Source organism: Meleagris gallopavo, chromosome 13 (genome assembly GCF_000146605.3).
Source record: "Meleagris gallopavo isolate NT-WF06-2002-E0010 breed Aviagen turkey brand Nicholas breeding stock chromosome 13, Turkey_5.1, whole genome shotgun sequence".
Classification (NCBI taxonomy): domain Eukaryota; kingdom Metazoa; phylum Chordata; class Aves; order Galliformes; family Phasianidae; genus Meleagris; species Meleagris gallopavo.
In genome coordinates this window covers 14839847-14862496 of record NC_015023.2, presented here as the reverse complement: position 1 = coordinate 14862496, position 22650 = coordinate 14839847, and the positions used below count along the sequence as shown (strand labels likewise).

The following is a 22650-nucleotide window of genomic DNA, read 5'->3' as shown; positions in this document are numbered from 1 at the left end:
CCGGGCTTGTGCTCTCTGATGCCTTCAAGACCACTGCAAAGATACCCTTCATCAACAAGGAGGGATGAAAGGATGAGAAGGAAAGGATAGCCTACCAAAGGGTCTCAAATTTAGAGACCCCACTGAAAACAAATTTGCATGTGAATATAGCTTACGTGCTTCCAAAAACCGAAGGCAACTCAAAAACTGTGGCTTCCTTCTAGCCCCACATGGGGAAGGAAGAGCATGCCAGTGGTGAGCTTCCCACAAGCAAGCACTTGGGCTTTGCTTTCATTGGTCTCTTGCCTTTCTCTCAAATCCCTGCCTGAAGCCAAAGATGCAGGAGCACAGCTGGCAGATCCTAAAGCAAGTCCTGTAGCTGTGTATTTGAGATGCTGTTCCCCAGCTAGAAAACGCAAAAGTCCAACTGCAGTTCCAGCTGCACTTTGCATGGACTAATGCGGTTACTCTCGTAACCAGACCTGTCCACATGGGAGACACTTTTGGCAGGACCCACTTTGATGCATTCCCCGAAACCCTCCATCCCTGCTTCCATTTCCTTTTGGCAAACACTTCCATTCTTCAGGCCCCTGTTCCAGCATCAGCTTTACACTTCAGGTTGGCAAAACATCAGCTTTCATCCTGCACACAGCAACTGCTGTTCTGTATTTCTCATACTGGAGCCAAGCTAGGGTTTGTTTTTAATGTTGCTTTGGCTATGCAGAATTTCACTATGACTGCAGATAGGTTTCTAGCAGAAGCACAAGCTGCTCTTCCCTTGCAAAAAAACATTAGTAGAGACAGTGCTGTGATCTTGGATTGCGAACCCCATGCAACGTCTCCCCAAAAGAATAAATGTTTTAAAATATGAGGTTTGTAGTGGTCGTTCTTTTGTTTTTAAGCTTAAGTTGCCTGGTATCTTTCCTCCTAATCTTGGGCAGGATGAAAAACTTCATTATAACTGACTACCACCGTTGTCCCTCATGTACTGGAAAGCTCTGCTCTGCTGCAGGCTGATGGGGTCCACAAACCCCTCCTGAGCTGCTTTAAAATCCTATGGAGAAAGAGTGAGAAAATTCCCCAGGCAGAGGTTGCAGGAGTCGCACAGTTAGGGCAGGAGCCGGACACCTGCTTCATCTGCAGCTCTCTGACAGCCTCTGACTCATCACCAGGGGAAAGGTTCAGTTGCACTGAGGCACAGCTATCTCCTCCTTTGCAGGACCCCTCTGCTCCCTGCTGCAGCGTTTTTGGCCCTTTTTTTTCCAGAGCAGCCACTGCTTGGCTTGTTTCTGTCTGGGCATCGGGATTGCTGTGGGCACAACCCACAGCTTGCAGAGGGGGGTAAGTCTGACATGCTTCTGCAGCACACTCCGTAGTCAGCAAAATCACATTCCATTAAAAAAAAAAAAAAAGAAGAAGAAGAAGAAGAAAAAAAGAATAAAATAAGCTATCGGATGAAAAGCAGGATTATGTGTGTACCATATACACTTTCCCAAACCTGCACTGGACTAACTGCAATGCAGTGCGTGTGGAAAACAAATAGCATCAACTACAGCAGGCACTGCCTGACTGTGGAGTTTAGCGTGAATCAAAGGAAGCAGAAGTCACAAAGCACTGTGACATTAAGACTGCTACACAGGTGCAGCACTTGCTGTGCACAGACCTAACTCAACCAGCTGTGTTATAGAACGCCCCTGACACCAAACAGAACTGCTCCAGGTTTCTAATAACTATTTGTGCACTTTATATTCCACTCATGATGGCTGTGTCTGTGGAGCCTGGTCCTTGACATCCACCAGCACTCAGGCTGCGGTGGGAATAAATGACTTTGCCACTGCAGAGTAGAGATAGTGCGTAGGAAAAAAACGAATATGCACAATCTTATCATTGCACTTTGGCCAGATCTGCCAGAAAAAAAGCTGTGCACAAGGCCACCGTGGAGAACAGCCAGGAACATACCTGCTGTGCAGAACCACCCCACTGACCAGCACCCTTCCCATCCCATGCAGCACAAGCACCATTTGTCACCAGGAAAGCACGGCACCGCCTTACTGCATGGCTGCAGAGTTTATGCAAGTCCTTTCGGGCACAAAGGGACCCTGATCAGGAGAATTTGCCACCTGAGAAACCACCTCAAATTAGGATTAAACAGCTGCTAATGCTACATGTGGTAGGAACTGTTAACAAAAGATAATCTCTGGAAGAGAATCCATTCCAGTTCTGTCTTCTGGGAGATGCCAGTCAGCTTTGGTAGCACCACAGAGCGTACAGAGAAATTATTTCTTCCCAGATATGCAAACCAGATTAAAAAGCCATTTCATCCCCTTTCATTTTCTGCTGCTAGCAGTGGGCATCCTCACCTTTTCCTGCCCTCCTCCCCGCTCACCAGTCAGCAAAGCCTTCCAAATGGACGCTTACCCACCTTTTTCACTCTCTCCTCCTTGGCAAATGCATTATTTTGCTGAGTTTCTAGCACTCCTGCACCATAAATGGCTTTGAGATTGGCTTCTCTCTCATGTGCACCTGCATCATCAATGTCGTCAGCAAGAGAGATGTGCACGGCTTGAGGAGCGTGTTTGTGTCAGAGAGCTGCTGCAGAGCCTTAGGGAGAGCATGGATACTGGATACTGATTTGATGCTTGCAAGCATCTTAAAAGGACCTTGAAAAAAACAGGGTATTTCTGGCTTCAGATCCCTAGGCTTCAGAGCTCTGAATTTCCCACTTTTCTCACAGGGAAATACCAGGTTTCAGAGCAGCACCTGCATCTGAGACATTTTTTATATCCACATTTTCCACATTTTTACATCCCATCCCACTGCACCAGATCAGCACAAATCCCCAAATCTACTGCAGTCCTTTAGCCTACTAAAGTGCCACCAGATCTGCAATTTGCATTCTTAATTCTACTTTGTACGAACACTGTGTGATGTGCAAGACGGAACCAAGACCAGTAGTGTGCATTTAGCCTGTGTGACCCTAAGGCCAGCGTCCTCGCAGGGGACTCCAGACTGTGAGGTGCCACCACTTCAGAGCGGGGCTGATCCAAACAAGCCATACAGCCACCCGCTGCCCTTAGTGCCACAGCCTAATAATGGAAGCTTCCATCTCAAATACTACAGTAAAGAGTCACATGCATATGCAATGGATACACAAATAAGACAGGAAAGAGAAATCTAAAACAACACCTAGATCTCCTTTGCTGCTTCGGGCTCCTTTAACTCTTCTCCAGATACCCATGAAGTAATTGGCAAGAGTCCTCAAAGCATCAATAATGCAGAACTGGGTCCCAATACAGCAGCTTAACAAGGCACTTAGTGCATGCCAGCTCCCAGAGTCAGGCTTTCACACCCAGTGCATCGTGTGAGCAGGATAATTACACTCCTGGGAAAGACTGCCAGTGCTGTGTTTGTAAGAGACCTGCTGAACACCCGATTTTTAGCTTTGCTCTACAGCTAGGAAACTGAGTGAGGGTTTAATGTTGGTGCAGCACTGCATTATGGCATCTCTAGAGGAGAAGCTGTGATTCGGTGAAACTAGTGGTCACCCTGACCTGGAAATCTTGAATTGCAAAGAATTAGCTGTATGGGCAGCCCTGCAATAATGCTGAAGAGTGACTCGTCAGGACAGAAATGAGAATCCCCTCGGCTGGTAGTTCAGCATTCCTGAGAAGCAACATACTCCTGCAATTGTATTTACTCCTCTTCAGAGCTGAGACCTAAGTACACAATAACAACTTGGCCTGTTTATTCAGCTGTTTTTGACACCCTTCTATCTTCAGACCTAGTATTAGTTTGAATAGGATAGCATCCAAGTCTAGAGGTGAAAATTTAGAGCCGGTCCTGACTTTGCTAAAGCAAGACAGAAAATAACTATCTAGTTTCTACTTGAATTTCACTACTAGCTGATGAACTGCCCTGAGCTCTCCCTCCCCAAAAAACAGCCTGGTGTTCGAGAAAAGGGTAGATGTTGCACTGAGGGATCACACTGAGGGACCACTGATGGTTAGTGGGCATGGTGGGGATGGGTTGATGGTTGGGCTAGGTGATCTTACTGGTCTTTTTCAACCTTGATGGTTCTATAATTCTTACATCCCAAAGTGAGAGTGGTGCTCTTCAGCTGCTGACAGCACCTCTAGCAAAGCAAGACCTCAGCAATGAGAAGCCTTACTAAGATTTTTCGAGTGACACCTGATAACACACGGCCCGAGACTTGCCAAACCTGCACAGGAAAGTGAGGGAGCCAGCAGGCTTCATGCACCATGTAAATGCCTTCAGCCAAAAGCAGTGGGGGAGAGCACCTAACAGCACATCCCAACCATGACGTAAACAAAAGGTGTACGTATGATAGCACTTCATGCCGCCTTTCCACAGGAAGCATAAAACCACCAGCACACACCTGCTTTTATCTCTCTAATGCCCTGAGGCTTTCAGAGGCAAAACTGAATTCCACAGCTTGGGTTCCCACCAATTTGTCATTGAATCATATACAGACACATGTATATGTGGGGTGGGGGAACAGTTTATCAGCCTAATTGAATAAGAATGATTTATTGTTTCACCTCCAAATAACAGAAAATGTGAAATTTTGTGCCCTACTAAAATACCTCAGGTTTTTGGCTAAAGCAAGCAAAGTTATGATCAAGAAGAAGGAGTTGTGTGTGCTGTGCAACCCACCACAGAGAGGGTCTATAGTGCAGCAGCCACTGCTCCGAAGTGTGCTGATGAATAATATTTTCAGTATGAAGTACAGCACAGAGCTACTGAGTTGTTGCAGTGTATCAAGGCTTCCTCTCTCAGATCGTAAATCAGGTGATTAAATACAAATGACAGATGTGGGCATTTTTAGCTGTAACTGATGTGATTTTTTTCCTGATCTCATAGTTTTAAGGCATGATTTACTGAGATTTAAGGCTATAAATTTCTTTAATGTCATAATTTAAATTCTATATAAGCCCCACTCCTGTATCAGCACTATTTTTAATCATTACCATGGTGACAAAACCGTAAAGGTGCTTCTACACAAGGAAAGCTTCACCACACTTTCAAGAACACTTTCTCTTAATTTTCTGTAGGTTTAAAGCACAGAAAAATACCCCCTCTGAACTTTCCCTGTTAGATACAGACACTGATACTCACACATAGCTGAGTAAATCACCTACTGTATAAAAATATTCTGTGTTAATGGATAGGGAATTCGTAACCTGCACACAGTAAAAAGCAGAGAGGGTATCGTTATTCAGGTCAAGTATGATTTTACATGACAAGCAATCCCTTTGCAATTAATAGGGCCGCTTGTGCATTGAAGTATCTATTTCCTGAAGACACAGATCAAACAATACCTAAGGGAACCAGAGAAATATTAAATCAAAATTAAAGTTTTTGAATGAGGGCCAACAATTCTTGTTTTAGCATTCGATGCAAAATGTTTGCAAATCCCAGATGACAGCATTGTTCCAGTTCCTAATTCATGGGAATCAAAACATGGAGTCTGTGCAGAGAAGTCATTTTAAAACAAAAAGATTGTACTTGCTGATGGCACAATGGGCTGGACGAACAAAGGCAGCTTTGGGAGGAAGTTGTTCCCCTCCACTCAGCACTTGAGACCACATATGGACCTCATGTTCTGCTTTGGGCTTCACAGCTGGGTATGCCCTGAGCAACCTCGCACAAGTCCAGAGCACAGCCTGCAATGGGTGGGACGGAAGGGGATGTGGGTGATGAGAGGACCAAGTGATGTTCAGTGGTTCCTTCCAGCCTAAACTATTCTGCAGTTGGTGTATTTTCACCGTCCTGCTAACAGATAGGTAAAATCCCTGACAAAGCAGCATGAGAGGAGAACTGAGGACTGGTTAATAGCATCACTTGGAAACAAAAGACATAGGGAAGCCTTTCTAGAAGATCCAGGTCACAGGCACACAGAGCTCCCAGCTTGAGTCATACTTCAGCCCCAGCTCTAGGCTCTGTGTCTTGTGTCAGCTTGGGACATTCCCCCAAGGCCTCCAACTGACGTGTTTCATTGCTGCATCACTCAGCTAACTAGGAAACACCACCAACCCACATCTCATAGTGCAGGCAGTGTTCAGAGTTTACTATCCAGCATGCTAAAAAGAAACCTTCAGGTGCATTTCCAACAAATGTAAATCTAGACTTGTGCTGCCTACCAGAAGACCAGACCCAACATGAGAAGACTCGGAGATTGTCATTTTGAACTCAAGTGCAGTGTGAAACTAAAATAGTAAGGTGGGTCTTTCCATGATCAGTACTTGAAGCACCCTGTAGTAGGACTCAGTGGATTCTTCAGGGGACAGCACCTCTGTGTGCTACACATTATACAAGCACAGAGAAACAGACCTTACCCCAAAGCCAGCAAAATATAAATGGCCAACAGATTAGATGGATACTGTCTGGGAAAATGCCAGGGTACATACTTGGGTATCTGTGTGCGTCACAAAATTACAACAGCACCCATCAAAGCCAAGCTTGGCCATAGTCATCCCCTACAGCAATGGCTGGTTGCCACCATACCTAAGCCTAGATCCAGAATGGGCAGTGAACTGCATGTGTTACTCTCTGTTGTATATCCACAGAAAATGCTGTTATCTTTATCGATACACTGTTATGACTAATCAGCTTCCAAGTACCAAAGATTACTTATCATGGTTTCAAACCAACCTCCCTGGTTGAAAGGAACACTTCTGACACAAAGGATAATGATTTTTTTATGTTTGAGGATCTGGACAGTTGCTAACCTATTCTGTTTATTCTCTGGAGGACAAAGACAGTTTGGCTTAGCTATGACCCAAAGGAAATCGGTACTTCTAAAAATAGGCTGAGGTGGCCAAAAAGGCTCTAGGCGTTGTTGATATTCAGATTAAAAAAGGAATTATGCATAGCTCTTAGTGGGAGGGTTTGAAATGAAAAACCCAAAGAGAAAATGAGCCAATGAGGAACAGACTGCCCTGACATCAAGATTCTCTTCAAGGATCGTAGCATTCAAAGAGAGTCACACCTAAAAAGCTGTGTAAGCATCCTGACAGCTAGTTAGCTGGATGACACATAAAACCTCTTGGAACTGGATCTAAAACATGGATAATTACGTGTTTGGTTTTCTTTTAGTTCTGTTTATCTGAAGCATCTCTTTTATTATTCACTAGGCTGCAGAAAGAAATTGTTCTTCATTTTTATTTCAATATTTGGTTCTGGAACAAAAATGATTTCCAGGGTGCAAGCTGGCAAATTGAATTCCCACAGCATCCCACCAATCCTTAAAACTGCCACAAGAAAGCTCTCACTGACTTTGGCACCTTCTTACAAGACCAAGGGATACCCAGAAAATGTCTGAACATAAGAAGCTTCCCCTAATCTGTAACAATACAGCTATTCACTGGACCCAGCCATTTTCCTGGTAGCTCAGACAATGTGCAAACCACAACCAACTCCAAAGGCTTGACACATAGGAAAAGGAGGCGGAAAGATATTGACAGAACGCCAGTCTGCTCCCACAGCTGTAACACAAGTATTCCTGTTGTGAGATCAGAGGGGTATGCTTGAGGCTAGTCCTCACTGCTGGGAACTCTGCATATGGGTTTGCCAGCTATGAAGTGGGTTCCTCCAGCCTTGTTTACGCGGGGCACAGGGAGCGATGTTGGGCTCAGTCGGACCCACTAGATTCTTTCACCCCAGGAATACAAACAACAGCAAGCTCATCTCTGCTGAGTATTTGTTTTCCTCCAAGTAACTACGCTACAGTTATCTGTACCATTTTGCATTTGTGTTCTACATCCCCACAGAAATGCTTTGACCTATTATTTGCAAGACCACTGGACAAATATATCATTCATCAGCACAACCGCCCAATTATAATACAGCTGCGGCGATCTCTGTGCCAGCTGGTGCTTTGTGTAAATAGACTCATTCCAGCAGAATAGGCTTTGTAGTTTTGTGCGGGTTCCCTCACTACCTGCTTAATCATCAAAACATGCAAATTTCATGGGCACCTGGCTCTTACAGCCACAGCCTAAAGCAGCAAGCTTCTCAAGGGCAACTAATGCAACCGCGCTGCTCTGGTCTCTCCTTAGGCACAACATTTGTCGTGCCTCTTAGTTCTGCTGTGCTTTTACTTAAAGCTGCCCAGTGTCCTCCAAAGTACAGAGGAGAACGTTGTCAGGTGTTCCTTCTCGCTGCTAAGCTACAAAACCCATCAAAACTACCTCCGCGTTAGCAAAGAGGAATTTGTTAGTGTAAAGTACCTGAGCAGTGACTAAACCCTGTCCTTGTTCTTATGGGAAAAAGCTACTTGCTATTCTTGGTAAAGGGAAGGTCTTTCAAATCAAGATAATGTTTCACTTGTTTTTCAAAAGTGAACTTACTGGGGGTGGGGAGGGAAGCAAGGAAGCAAAAATAAAATCTACTTTGCAACAAGTCAAATCACTCAGAGTTTCCCAAAATTAGAGGCTTGGTCAGAAGCATTGGAAAGTTTAAGAAATACTCTTTTAAAAACAACTCCCACAGAGCAACGCTCCCTCTCCATAACCAAGAGGCATGTGAGCAAACCAGGTCGCTGCCCAGACATTTTCTTCATCATTACATTGATGGAACTGGGGGGTGGGCAGGGGGTGAGCAGGCTGCATCTTTACGCTCCTCATGTTTTTCAGAGCTGCACTTCCAAGCCTGATTTTTGCCTTGGTATAAAGGGGAAGCATGTGCTGGCATCACATCAGTGCCTCGCACGTCCTGCCTGGTGACCATGTAGAATAAGAAATTCTGCCTTTTTCTGATCATCTCTGCCTGTTGAAAGAGGAGGGAATTAATGGAGATACTTTCTGCACGCTTTAAGCTTCATTGCCTTCTTGTTATCCTCAGGAGTTGCAAAGAAAGCAAGACCAGAACAGCATTGTGTTAATGATGCTGTCAAGAAGCCAGAATACAGTGCCACACTGCCTTCTGCTATCAGCACCACTGTCCCGTGCTCATTTCTGCAACTGGGGAAACAGGTTACAGAATTTGCCAGTGGTCTGGAAAAGGAGTTGTCGACACCTGGCTCTTGCTGATAAGATCCTGGACCTGCTCAGAACACAATTCTGACAAACACTGATGGCTATGCAAAGCACAAAACACTGCACTTTTGTCCCCCAAGTATTTTCCAACAGCAGGAGTATTAGAAACACCCACAGCAAAACCAATTTGGTGGGAGGGACTTCCTTCTATTTTCACATGTGGTTGCTGTCAGCAGGCTGAAATTTTGATAAACTGCACAGCTAACCTGGCTGACTTCACTGAAACCCTGAAAGGAGAAGCCTGAGCTGCAGAGCTGCACTTTGGCACCGCACTACAGGATGGTGGACAGCCGTGCTCAGCATCTGGCCACAGCTGATTTACAGCTGCATCTCACATCCATACAGATTCCATCCAAAGGTCAGCAGCTTCAGCTTGTGATGAGGAATGTTCTGCTTTGAGACACAACGCTGTCACTGTGACCCACTGCCCCTGCTCAGAGCAAGCAGCTCATTGTTCTGGTACATTGCAAAAAAGGGCTGAGACCTCTGCAATGGAAACTGCCTTGAGAACTAAATGATTCCAAAGTGTGGACACAAACTTCTGCATAACAGACTGATGTTACTTACAACAAGTAACTCTAAGAGATGTTCTTTCTCCAAAATTTCTCACAACAAACAAACAAAAAATATATAAACCCAAGTATACCAAGAGCCTTGAACATATGCCAGGCTGCAGTCATTCCATAATGTGTTACAATTCACACTGCAAATCCAAAACCACCCTGCTTCTATATGAATTTACTCACTGTCTATAAGATCACATCTTGATAACATCAAGCCGTGTAACAAACGGATATGTCCACTTCATCCAAGAAACTCACAGACATTCTGATTTAGGGTTTGTGGATGAAAAGAGACACTCATGGCTCTTGCAACCAAGGAAGGAGTAATGTTAAAACGTATTCTTAAAGATACACAAGGAAAACTGTGAAGTGCAGAACTTACCTTCCACTGCAAAGAATGGAACCACTGATCCCTCAGGTAACTGTTTGCAGCCTGCAATAAAAAAAGTTACAAATAGAATAATTAGTTTCTATCAGTGTTTCAGACCACTGAGCCAAAGCTAAGCAAGTCACCCATGTATGCCCTAAAAGCAGCAAGGTTACACTCATTGTGTTCTTCTGAACTCTATGACCTTGGCCAATTCCAACCCCAGCCTAATTGGAGTGAGGGAAACTCTGCTCAGAGCTCCAGTTTTATATTATAACTAATTTATTTTTATAGAAAGCAATGACATGAAGACCTTGCTGCAAATATAAAACACTGAACCAAAACCATATGAAACATTAACCTCCTTGAAATGGTGTCCAGACCAAAGACTGTGAAAAAACCTCACTGTTTTCAATCAGGTTTTGAACAGCTCTTTAATATCTGCAGGACATTCGCTTTCTCCATTAATCACTGCGAACAGAGGAAAAAGACAGGCTGACATTTTACTGGGGACGTACTGTTTTTTTCCATTCACAGCCTCCCTCCTTGTGCTGCTCCCCAGCTGGCCACAACGTGCTTCCATCACACCTCAGCTCTTTCAGTGATATTAGAACAGAGAGAAAAGCACAGCACAGGCAGACATGCACACACACGCATGGGCTGCTCGCAGCAACTGCACAAATGTTGCAATAATTGCTCCCAGGGATCACCCATTTTAAGCAGAGCTGCCAGAAATTCCCAGTGTTCATAGCCAACGAAGGAACAGTTCAGCACTCCCAAAGGTCAAAAGGCTCGGTATCAAAAAATATAAAAGCATCCACAGTGACGTAAATACGCATGCCTTAACAAGGTGACATAAGTTTGAAATATTTGAGTGGGTAGAGATGCCCTTTGGCTTTTCCAGCTCTATCTTGTCCCTGCCAGTGGGCAAGTTTTACTTGCAAATCAAAATGCTTTACACAATCAGTGAGAATTAAAGAACAGCCCGTCTGTCTGTATTAAAAGGGTATGGTTTCTTCGCCAGAGAAAAACCACATGTTTCCAGCAATTTAAAGCATCCTTCAACGATGTTACTCTCCAACACCTTTTTAGATAAGTATTCACTGCAGAATGGATTTCACTTCCTGACAAAGTTCACTGATAACGTCAAGAATACTAGAAGGAAAAACGTTGCGTGGTTACCAAACCTGTGTTTAATCCCAAGGTCAGATACTGATCTCACGGTGACACAAATTTGGACCGATTTCTCAGGACTAAATGCAGTAATGCTCTTTTTACATCTGTATTACACGCTATTTATTTTTATATATGGATGACAATGGATTGCGCCCCAGTAGATCTCTAGGCACTACAGCAGAATTAATCTATCATGGTCTGGGCTGATCACAGCATTTATCAAACACAGAATTTCCACCTTGTGCAGAATGTCAACACTTCAGAACACAAATTTGCTACCACTCTTATATATTCAAGATAGATCTTTTACCTAAATATGGTATAGGGTTGAACTTCATTTAATACAGCTCTTACTCTATTTTAATATAATAAAAAGGTCCAAAATAATTTGACGCAATAGGACATGAAGATCATTTTTGGATATAATTACAAAGGCACAAAGTAAATACACTCAGGCACTTTCTTTCTCCAACACACGCTCTCATTCTCTCTCTCAAAAAAAGTCTTTCTTGGAGGAGAATAAAAACTCCAGCTGTGTTTTCTGGACAAACATCCCTGTCAAAGTGAGTGCTCATGACGATGCTAATTCGAGTTTCGTATATCGTTACCCATGGGAAAAACCTGTCAGCCTGCAGGGAGAAGAGGAGGAACAGAAGTGGCCACAGCTGAAGTACAGACTGTCAGCTGGAACTATCGTCACTGCCAGTAAAACTCTCAAGAACTGCAACAGCTGGTATTTGTAGTGCTCTGTCCGGAACTACAAGTCCATTAACAACTTTGTCAGGATATATATACGTATTTTTAAGCACAGTAACCCAAGTGAGGCCAGAAGCCCACAAGCTATTGGGCAAGTGACTTCCAGTGACTTGCTCCTGCCACCAGACTAAGCCACCCTCCTCTAGGAAGCCAGAAATGTTCTGTTCTGAAAGAAATTCTTGGTTTTTTGGCCCATGTGAAGCTAAGAAACAACCTCCCCCAAAGTGCTTCTTGGACCCCATTCCTACACCAAGCTTCGTATTCAGCAGTACTTCTCTAAATCCAGGCAAAATGCCACCCTGCCTTAATCCCTGGTCTGACCATTACATGCCTTGAGCCAACAGTCACTCGAGTCTAAAGAAAGAGCAAATGCTAGAGCCCTAGAATGGGAACTGCTGAGAACTGGTAGTTACCCTCCTACTTTTGGGATGTCAATATCTGCAGATTATAGGAATGCTATAAATAAATAGAATTTGTAGATATGTATAGATAGATTTTGCAACCAACTGGAGCCTTAAATTGGATGACAGAAACTGTTACAGAGAACAACAGCATCAGTCAGAGACATTGGTGGAATGCAAATACAGAGCAAACAAAGGAAACACAATGTGGAAGACCACAAAACAAACTGGAAAAGAGTTGAAACTTGAAAGCAGTGGCCTTCAAATAGCATTTAGAAAGGAAAATTAGGAAAGTAACAATGCATCATCTACAGGTAGACTCCACGCTGGCTATTGGAAAGTGATCAAGGAAGTCTGCATCTGGATACGTGTTACAACACAAACAGCTCTCAAACTAGAACCTGCCAGAGTTCGAGCATCTTTTCAAGATCACTTCCAAGGAAAACAAAGAAGACAAAGAGAACACAAAAAAAAACAAACCTTTAGGGAATTCCCTCTTCTATTAGCGATCAGGAGTCAACAGTAAGAGGAACCTAGAACACCAGTGGTTCCTTCAGTAGCTCTTTCCACAGTGTTCAGCACAGATAGGCTCCTTTAACTTCAGCAGTATTATCTGGACGGAGCAGCCTGGCAGCAGCTCCCCCTGTGAGCACTAATCCTGCTGCACAGCCTTCCGCCTGGCCAGCCACAAAACCACAGCTGGCTGCAGGGAGTACCTGACCTCAGCAGGGCTCAGCCAACAACACGAACCAGCACAGCATCCTGCATTCCTCCCTCTTTTCCAGGTTTGCACCAACAAAGGGAGCATTCAGAAATACTTCTTTCTTACTGGAAGAATCTTGGGTGCTCACAGGCCACCACGGCACACACACGCTCACTCAGGGGTCCTGGTTACTGTACTTTTCTGAGGTTGAAGGCAGTGAGCTCCAAACCATACAATGTACTTCATTCCTATCTACATAAAATAACACTTTGGATCCCATGTGTGGTTTAGAGCCCAGTTCTGCTCCAAATTTTGATCTCAAATTCAATGGCTTTAGCAGGCTGGTGGGTGCCCCATGGTTTGGAGCTGTCTGCATAGTTAAGGCCTTCCATTGTTCTCACATAGGAAAGAACTTTAGAAAACAGGAAAATTAGGCAGTAAAATCTGTAGAAGATGCAAGAAGATTGAAACTACATGTAGCTCCTTTGTCTACCTATGATCCCAATGAGCAGGAAGAACAGCTGCTTGAAGAAAGCCTGCTGTAAGAGGTACTTCTGTATGGTGGGGTTTCTTGTTGCTTTTTGTTTTCAAAGATGAGTTCATCCTTGAACTGAGTCCTGAAGGGTTTTATGTTCCAATCTTTGGGGTGAAAATGCTCAGTCAGAGAGGAAAATCCACTGGGGACCAGCTGCAGAGCCAGCTCCATTCACAGCATTCATTTTAACATCTTAGAAAGGATTGCTCACAGAAGGAAGGCTGCACAGGAGATTAAATACCTGCATATACTGAGCTTTGGTAACATGAACAACGTGCACCTCTGTACAAAAGGGGAAGTATTTTTTTCTGCACCCAAACCACCTCACTTCTTAGCCAGTGAGTAAGAATGCACTTTGTCATTAAAAAGCAGTGAACTTCTAGAAAGTAGAGTTTTTTTCCTAAGAAATCCAACTCTTGTTGCATGCCAGTACTAAAGTCCCTGCAGCAACTTCCACCCAGGTGAAAGCAGACAAAGCAGGAACTTGTGCTCTGCTGAGAAACAGAGCATCTGAACCTGTGCAAAAAAGCAGCTTGAGGTGAGACCTACAGCCAATATAGGTATTCACAGCTCTGCTGAGACAACGTGCCTGCAGCAACCAGCAACAGCAGAAAACATCCCTTCCATCATACTACATGTGCCATGCTACCAAGCCTCTCTAACAGTAAGTCAGTACAACGGCATCATTCATTACAGGCATGTGTGTTATTCAGAATGCAAGAACAGGCTTGTCCACATAGCAGAAAGTTCCCATGTTTCTCCTTACAACAGCACCCTTCACACATAATCTATGGGATTCCGCCATCTGAAGAGATGTGGCAATAAGTAGGGTTTGAGGATCCAGATTCTGTTTTTCATTCTCCCTGGGTTTCCTCTGTATTTCTGTTTCTCTCCCCCGCTTGCTCTCTGGTCAGCAGGATGTCCTGGCTTTATGGTTTTATGTCATCACAGGATGAGCTTTTGTCATGCTTTCCTCATCACATCTAAACAGAGACGGGGGACTCCAAGGAGACTGAAACATAACATTATCAAAAATTCCAGTGAAAATATTTACCACGGGGACTCTCTGGCTAACATGCTCTGAGCTGAGCATGAGGCTGCTGTGCCCATCGGGGTTTCCTGTCCTGCCTGCCCTTCCTTCTGATCACCCCAAGACATGAATACACCACGAGCAGAGGGATGGAGGCAGCAGCCCCACGGCATTCACGACCCATCCAAAAAGAGATGACACTATGGGAGAGCACCATCACAACCAAAATACCAAAGCCTCTTTTCTGAGACTCTTCCTACATTTGCTGCTAAAAAGCTTGTAAAATTATAAGCTTCTCCCTCCCTCAGTCACTTTCAATAGGTTGCTGCAGCTATTTCACTATCAGTAGTAGCATCGCTTTCATTAGCTTTCATACAGCACCACAAAACACATCGTGCCTTACAAACAGAAAGCAAGAAAACAGCATGAAGAGGACAGTCTATTACTGATAGTGAAGAGCTCACACTTATTTAGCTGTTGTTTCCTGGCCTAAAAAGCTTGTGTGTGACGAGCCAGCTCCAGCCCTGTCACACCTGCTATCTTCTTTGCAGAAAAGCAAACAGAAAAAACCCACGAGAGCTGACAGCTTCATGCTGGGAGAACCAGGAAGCAAAACCAGCTGGCCAGAGGAAGGAGAGCATGACACACTGGTGAAGAAGTCGTCTCTGGCCATCCCTGCTTGTCCCTGCCATCCCAGCACACACAATGGATGGATTGAGCTCCCCAGTGCTGTTACCAACCCATGGCATACATGGATGCACAGGCAAACCCAAGCAGAAAGCACACCCACCATGGTGACATTCCAACACCAGCCCAGCCCAGATGAAGCCATGTGCTGCCTGAGAACCAAATCCTCCCCTGAAACCCAGGTAGATGTGTCCCATTATCATGATCTGATTTCCCAAGAGCTGCATCACCTCCGGCGCTACTTGTCAGATCTCACGTGTTCAGGTGGGTTGGGATGGGTCAGTACTGCTTGGGGAGGACATTAGGATGATGTAAGGAAAGGTAATGGCACTCTTCCTTCTCTGACTCACTGCTGTGCAGTGATAAGCCAGAAATAGGCTTTGGTGATAGCAGATGGAGGAATGAGAGCCCCAACACGGACTCGAGTCTCTCTGGTGGCATTTCTCATGCCTACCGCAGACACACACAGAGGATGTCCCAGTGCCACACACTGACATCCTCCCACGAGAACTGCTGGGAATGAATTTCCATTCTGAGGGAATTTCCAGCTATCTGAAGTTTGCTTCTGCTTCAAACCAGTGAAACAGAAGATGAAGTTCTAGACTTCTCTGCAATCTGGAAAACTTGTGATTCATAACTATTGATGTGCTTCATTTTATGTCAAATTATATCAGTAGTATCCTGTGGTATTAACGGGTTAATAAAACATAGCATGTACAAAGACATAACACAGAATTAAAATTCATCAGAAACATGAAATAAATCATGGAGTAGAAGTCAAAAGAATTCATTTAAACATTTTCTTACACATAAATCTCATTTAGATCAAGTCTTTGAGGGGAAACAAAAACAAAACCAGCAAACAGATTTCACAAGTGCACTTCAGAAGAAACCTTGGGAACACACTTTGGACCTGTCTGACTTGTTTCACCATCAGACACTTCCTGACAGCAGTGCCTGACGTTACATCAGAGTGCTGCTGCTCAGACTAGCAGGGCTGAATGTTTTTATAAAAGATCTGAAGTCCCAATTTCCCATAAATATATTGAAACGTCTCAGAAATCTGAAAATAAGTGAAGCATGCAAGAGCTAATTTCTCAGCATCTCAATTTCTCAGCACCTCACTGAACAGTTCTTTTGGATACTCACGAGTATGTGTCACATATACCTGAGTATGTCTGCTGAACGTAACTACTAGAAAAATCCATTCTTGTATTTTGATTTTTTAAGCACACTGTGTAATTTTCAATAATATTTTAGATTTGTGAATACACATTACAGCTGTATATGAGAAATCTATTTTGACATTCCCTCTGATCTGGTCATGTTTGATGAACCCAGACACTGCTGAGAACTAAATCATACTAAAAACATTTTCAAAGCTTGTGTTTTCAGTTCTGCTGGAATTCTGACAGAGTCATACTGTAACGCGATCCATTCTGCACGGACAGTCCACCAAAATCCTAACTGAAAAAGAGCTGACTGCATTTCCGTATCAGTTCCTAGGAAGTCATATAAAGGCATCAATCTATTTGAAGAAAGTACATTCATTCTTAAAAGAACGTAATTATTTGTGAAGTCTGTTTATTTTAAAGAAATACATGGCAGGCCACTCCAGATCCAATTCTGTATGCCTTACCACACTGCCTTTAAACTCAGCAGGGAGCTGTGGGTTCACATTTTACCTTATTTCCTATTAAGCAGGCCAGTAAAGGCAGCCACCATAAGCTATGGGATAAAGACTTAAAACAGAATTTTGAAAGGCAAATTTAACCATTCCAGCTGTTGAAATGGATACAAACACAAATGCCAGCATCAGTAAGCAAATTTATGGAAAAGAAGAATCAGAATTATCTCATGAAAAAATCAAAATTGTCTACCTTGACAAATGAGTTTCTCTCTAATTAATTCAATTAACGAATTAAGCAAGGAAGATTTTGTCAGTAATGAGGACCCTAATCTACCTGTTGGGAAACCATGGTTTGTTTGCCTGCCCTCCCCACTGTCATGCACCACTGAGGCTTTTCCTACCACAGAATCAGGATTTAGGTGGACTTGCAGCAGCCTGCCTGAAATTCAGGCTCCATACACTCCCTGGAAACGCCTCAGATCAGCAAGTCATTCTGAGCCACAGCAATGTGCTGGGCATCAAGCAGAGGCACGTGTGCATACACTGAATGCAACGGGACACGCGTCTGTGCAAATGCTACCCTGGCACCAGGAGAGCCTACAGGATTAGACATCCTTAGGTCATCCCGAACCCACTGGAGCTGCACTAGGGGAAGGTCTGTATTCCGTATTCACAGGACTGTAGAACCCCAGGATTATAGTGGGGCTATAAGAAAGAAGGAGACAGATTCTTTAGCAGGGTCTGTTCTGACAGGACAAGGAAAATGGCTTCCAACTAAAAGTGGGGAGATTTAGACGGGATAAAAGGAAAAAGTTTTTTACAATAAGGGTGGTGAGGCACTGGCACAGGTTGCCCAGAGAGGTGGTGGGTGCCCCATCCCTGGAGGCATTCAAGGTCAGCTTGGACGGGGCTCTGAGCAACCTGATAGAGCTGATAGATGTCCCTGCTCACTGCAGGGCAGTTGGACTAAATGGCCTTTGAAGGTCCCTTCCAACTCAAACGATTCTATGATTACACCAGTGAGGTAAAGGAAAAGGAGCTCCAGAAACATCCTCCACAAAGGATGTGGCCATGGATGTTTCAACAAACACATGTAACCATTTCTGAGTGACCACATGTTTGCAATGTTGTCATCACAACCTGATGATATTTTTATGATACTCTAAAACAATCCCAATCCTCCCCTGAAGGGCTGTGCTCCCTTCAGCTACTGGAAACAGCTCTGTGTATGAATGAGCCCACCAGCCATCCAAAACAAAGGCAGAGGAGAGCTGGAGTCATCTCAGCACTACCAAGTCTTACTCGTGTTGATTTCCCACAGTTTAAACTAATCTTTTCTACATAATTTCTGCAGAAATCACTCAACAGTCTGCTTACAACCCTAGCCACATGAAATGCATATACACAATCGTGGCTGTATATTCATCTGAAAAAACAAAGGGTAACAGAGAACAATTTGTCTCTGCGACAATGCTGAGAACTACTCTATGAGCTAAGCTGGAGTCACTTCAGCCTTTTTCAAGTTATGACTGCTTATAATTTTTTGGGGGTCTTCAGTCACTTTTCTTAAACTGAAATAATTCCAAAAGGTCAGAGCTGTGGAGCTCTTCTGTTACCAGAACGTGGAGTGACCTAAGGAGCCCTATATAGCCTCACCATTGGATGAAGAAACCTGGAATAATAAAAATGCAGTGTCCCATGCAAATCATAGAATCACCGAGCAGACAAAGTTGGAAGGGACCCATAAGGACCATCGAGTTGAAGTCCTGGCTCCACACAGGACCAACCAAAACTCAAACTATATATCTGAGAACAGTGTCCAGATATTTCTTGAACTCCAGTAAGTCGGTGCTACGCCCACTGCCCTGGGGAGGCTGTTCCAGTGCCTGAGCACTCTCTGGTGAAGAACCTTTTCCTGATAGCCAACCTGACCCTCCCCTGATGCAGCTCCACACTGTTTGCTTGGGCTCATTTACTGTCATCAGAGAGCAGAGATCAGCGCCTGCCTCTCTGCTCCCTTTCATGAGGAAGCTGCAGAGCCTCATCTGAAATCTTTCAGTGAAGATCAAATATCTTTAAAAAAAAGGATAATACGTGTTTGTTCCACTGCCAGATATGGGTCTCCTATACAAACTGATCTTTTTTGACTTTTTACTGTTCCAGGCTCAAATTAGTGTTCCTTTTCGTAGAGCGCTATTTTGATGCGTACAATCAACACGAAGATTAAATCATGCCCCACAGATCTCACTCTGACTGTCAACCAACGTGGACCATTCTAGAGCTATCACTGAGCCGATTTGCTGGCAGAAAGATAACTTCACAGCACAGAGTTCTCTGCCTTTTCTGAGCCCAGGTAATTAGGACTAGATTTCACAAACAGCAAATAAAAAATCAAGGAGATTCATAGTTAAAGAAAGAGAATTTACTTCTATGTTTACTGTACCTGAAGTAAGACAGTACCCCCCGGGATCGTGAGCTGTAAACAGTACTTAGGGGCATTCTCCCAGGACAGCAGTTGAACATCTTCAATAGCACTGTAGGAAATGGAGTTTTCCATGTACCCAGTTGGCTGCAAGGAAACAAAGGAGAGGGGAAAAAAAAATTTACTTAATCATCAGAAGTTCCACAATTTCAAAGTAAGAACAAAGTTATTTTTGATGATGAAAATAGCTGCAATACATTGTAAAACTGTGAAATAAAATACCTACACTGGCCGTTCAGCAGAGAGATCAGTCTAATAACCTTCATCAACTTGTTCAAGTAAGATTACCCACAAAAACAATTAAACAAGCAAACAAAAACCAAACAGACCAGACTCGGGAGCATGGAATACTAAAACGTCTAATTAAATTTTATTTGGATCTCAAACCACCAACTTGAGCTGTGAAGGTGTCTGACCACACTCGTGCACTCAATGTAAGAAGCATCTCAATCACACAGATAGAAGTATATTGTGTTTAGGTGGTTCTATTCCAAACACCCTCGTTCTCCCTGGCTGCCCTCATCTCACAAAAACATAACCAAAAGCAGAGCACCCAACCTACTCATCTTTGCTCATATGCAAGTACCAGTTTCAAACTGGAGATGCTGCCGACGCCCAATTTCAAGCAAAAGTCACAATTAAAGCATAACTAACCACATATTACAGTCACATGTACAACATATATTGATAGCAGCAAGGAAATAAGGAAACTCCTTATTAGCATCCTGATAGCTCTTCAGCATTGCAGAAGTATAATTATATCTGAAATAGAGATAAGCTGAAATAATGTATATACACAAGCTCACATAAAGTTATATCCCACAGATGAATAAATACACAAAGCTATAGGTGTGTATGTACTGGGTACACATACATACACTGCACTTTGTGTTGTTTTAACAGATGCCCTCAAAGACAACATCCATTTCATTGCACTATAGTGTAAGCAAACTGATCAGTACTGCTATGGCAGAGTTAACTATTCTTCTGCAGAAATGCTGATTAATCCCCCCACCTGGATAAGCCCTTGTGTTGGCCACATCTTGCAAGTGAATGGAACTGATAACGCTTGTGAATTATGTTCTTGCTATTGCTGGCTTACATCTAACTGAAACTTCATAAACTTACTCCCACTGTGCCCAATACACAGATTCTTTTTAATTGATGGTCTCAAAATAAGAAAACAAAAGAAAAAACACATCATCTTTGGGGTCAACTCTGAGCACCATAACACGAGATCTGGGGGCGAGTGCGAAATCAGCAAGCTGCATTTGGAAGGTCCCTACATTTTGACGGTATGGCTTTCTTCCGTAAGTTATGTGGGTGGTGCAGCTGGAAATGACTTTCAAGTTCATTTCATACATGGTCATAAGGCCATGAACTGCACTGTTCAAAACAAATCTGGTGACCCCACCTCGCAACTTTGCTGCAACAACGTCAGTCAGCAAGCCTAGGAACTGAACTTCAATATTGTTTTAAACAACGCTTGCTATAGGAGGGCTCATTTTGCTCTAGCCCTCACTGAAAACAATTTTCACTGTCTCTTTAACAAAAACCTTGTTATGCAGGAAGTATGATAAACTTCTGCTTATTCATTACCCGCAATATTGTTCTACACTAGTAACTGGAATCCCAGTGGCTTAATGCTGATACTGTACGTCACGCGTTGCCTACTGGAGAGTAATTATCTTGTTCTCACAGGAAGCCAAAGGCCCAAGATCCTTTGGTAATCAACATTACAACACTCAGGGAAAAATATGAAAACAGCCAGCAGAAAATCTAGTATGCTCAGGAGGCAAAGATATCAAAAACATGCTCTGAAAGACTGGAGAAAGGAGAAATCCCAGATCGACTGATGCAAACATAAAATGAGACGAATCAATGCAATTTAAATTTCTCTCTTATGAAGGTGCTGACTGCCCCTAATACCCTCCATTAACATTGAAGAAGACTTGAATTCTCACAGAATTTGAGCTGTTGGTACTAGACAGATGACATGGTGCTTCCCCTTGGAGAAAGGAGCCAATGGAGTCCTTTATATAACACGTGTTCAAGAAACATTTAGATGTTGTACTGAAGGACATGCTTTAGTGGGAAACATTAGTGGTAGGTGGATGGTTGGACTAGATGACCTTGGAGGTCTTTATCAAGCTTGGTGACTCTATGATTCTATGATCTCCATCCTCCATGTCCGGATACACCTCACACCAAGCCTTACTACAATTGTTTGCTGTCCTATATTCGAAAGCTGCCCTGGAGCATGAGGAGTCCCAGAAGCTCGAGGAGATGCTGGGCACCAAAAGCCAAAGGTCAGCCCCACACCAGTGTCCCCTCCCGGAGCCTTGGGCACTCACAGAAGCGAGGACAGAGTGGTGTTCCTTGTGCTTTCACAAGACCGAGCACCGTTCAGCCATTTATCAGAAAATGGCCTGAGGTAAAACCACAGACTGAGTCATCGGTTCATCTTAAAACACAGGCAATTCTGATGCTCAGGTGTGTGCATGTCAATCACTGAATCACTGCAGTTGACGAAGATGCAGCACAAGTCCTCAACCTTCCCATGTGCCAGCAGGTCTCACACATACGAACCCAGGAGCTGCATCCCCACCTGCAGCTCGCACCATGGGAAACCCAAACTATAACACAGATGACCAGAAATGTGGATTCAGATGTTTGAAAATACATGTCAGACATTTGCCAGAATACTTTTTAGCTGGTTTGATCTCATTTGTAACATGAAAGAGAAACGTATACATTAACATAACATGGGGGAACAGAATATTGCACCCCTGATGAGCAGTGTGAGACACTTCACATTCCAAAACCAAAGCATCTTTAAGGAGCAATAAATCAAGTTGAGTTGAAAATGTTTTTATTTAAGAAAATAATAATTCTTATTTTTATAGCTGTCATTTTTGAAGAGGGAATTTATGTTTCTTGGCAAAGCCTGAAATCTATCAAAGGAAGCGAGATAATGCACCCTTCTCTTTTACTCTACAGAATTAAGCCTGACTTAGAAAACTCTGTCCAGAGAATCTGCATGTGTCAATTTCCAGATTTACATTTACATCTCTAACTTCTGGCTAACTACCTGCTGCTGAACAAGTCCTGAAGAATTCTAAGAGACTCATAAATGAGAAAGAAATTTATTACAACAAGCAAAAACCCAAAGTCATGGAATCATTTTTCCCTTCATGTTAGCCTTTAGCCTCCTAAAAAAATATGCAACTTTCTCCATTGGGAAATCAGGTATGTTTTAAACTCAGTGAGAACTTTGCCTTTTTT

The 22650-nt window shown here is 43.5% G+C and overlaps 1 protein-coding gene across 1 annotated transcript in view; it reads right to left on the bottom strand.

Annotated features, from left to right (window-relative positions):
* Positions 1-22650, bottom strand: part of CMIP (c-Maf inducing protein) — a 60885-nt gene that overhangs the window by 36192 nt on the left and 2043 nt on the right. The window contains exons 3-4 of the mRNA XM_031555414.1: positions 19327-19489; positions 9981-10031 (exon numbers count right to left, since the gene is read on the bottom strand). Coding sequence (XP_031411274.1) covers positions 9981-10031; positions 19327-19489 — 214 coding nt within the window. The remainder of the gene's footprint in view (positions 1-9980; positions 10032-19326; positions 19490-22650) is intronic.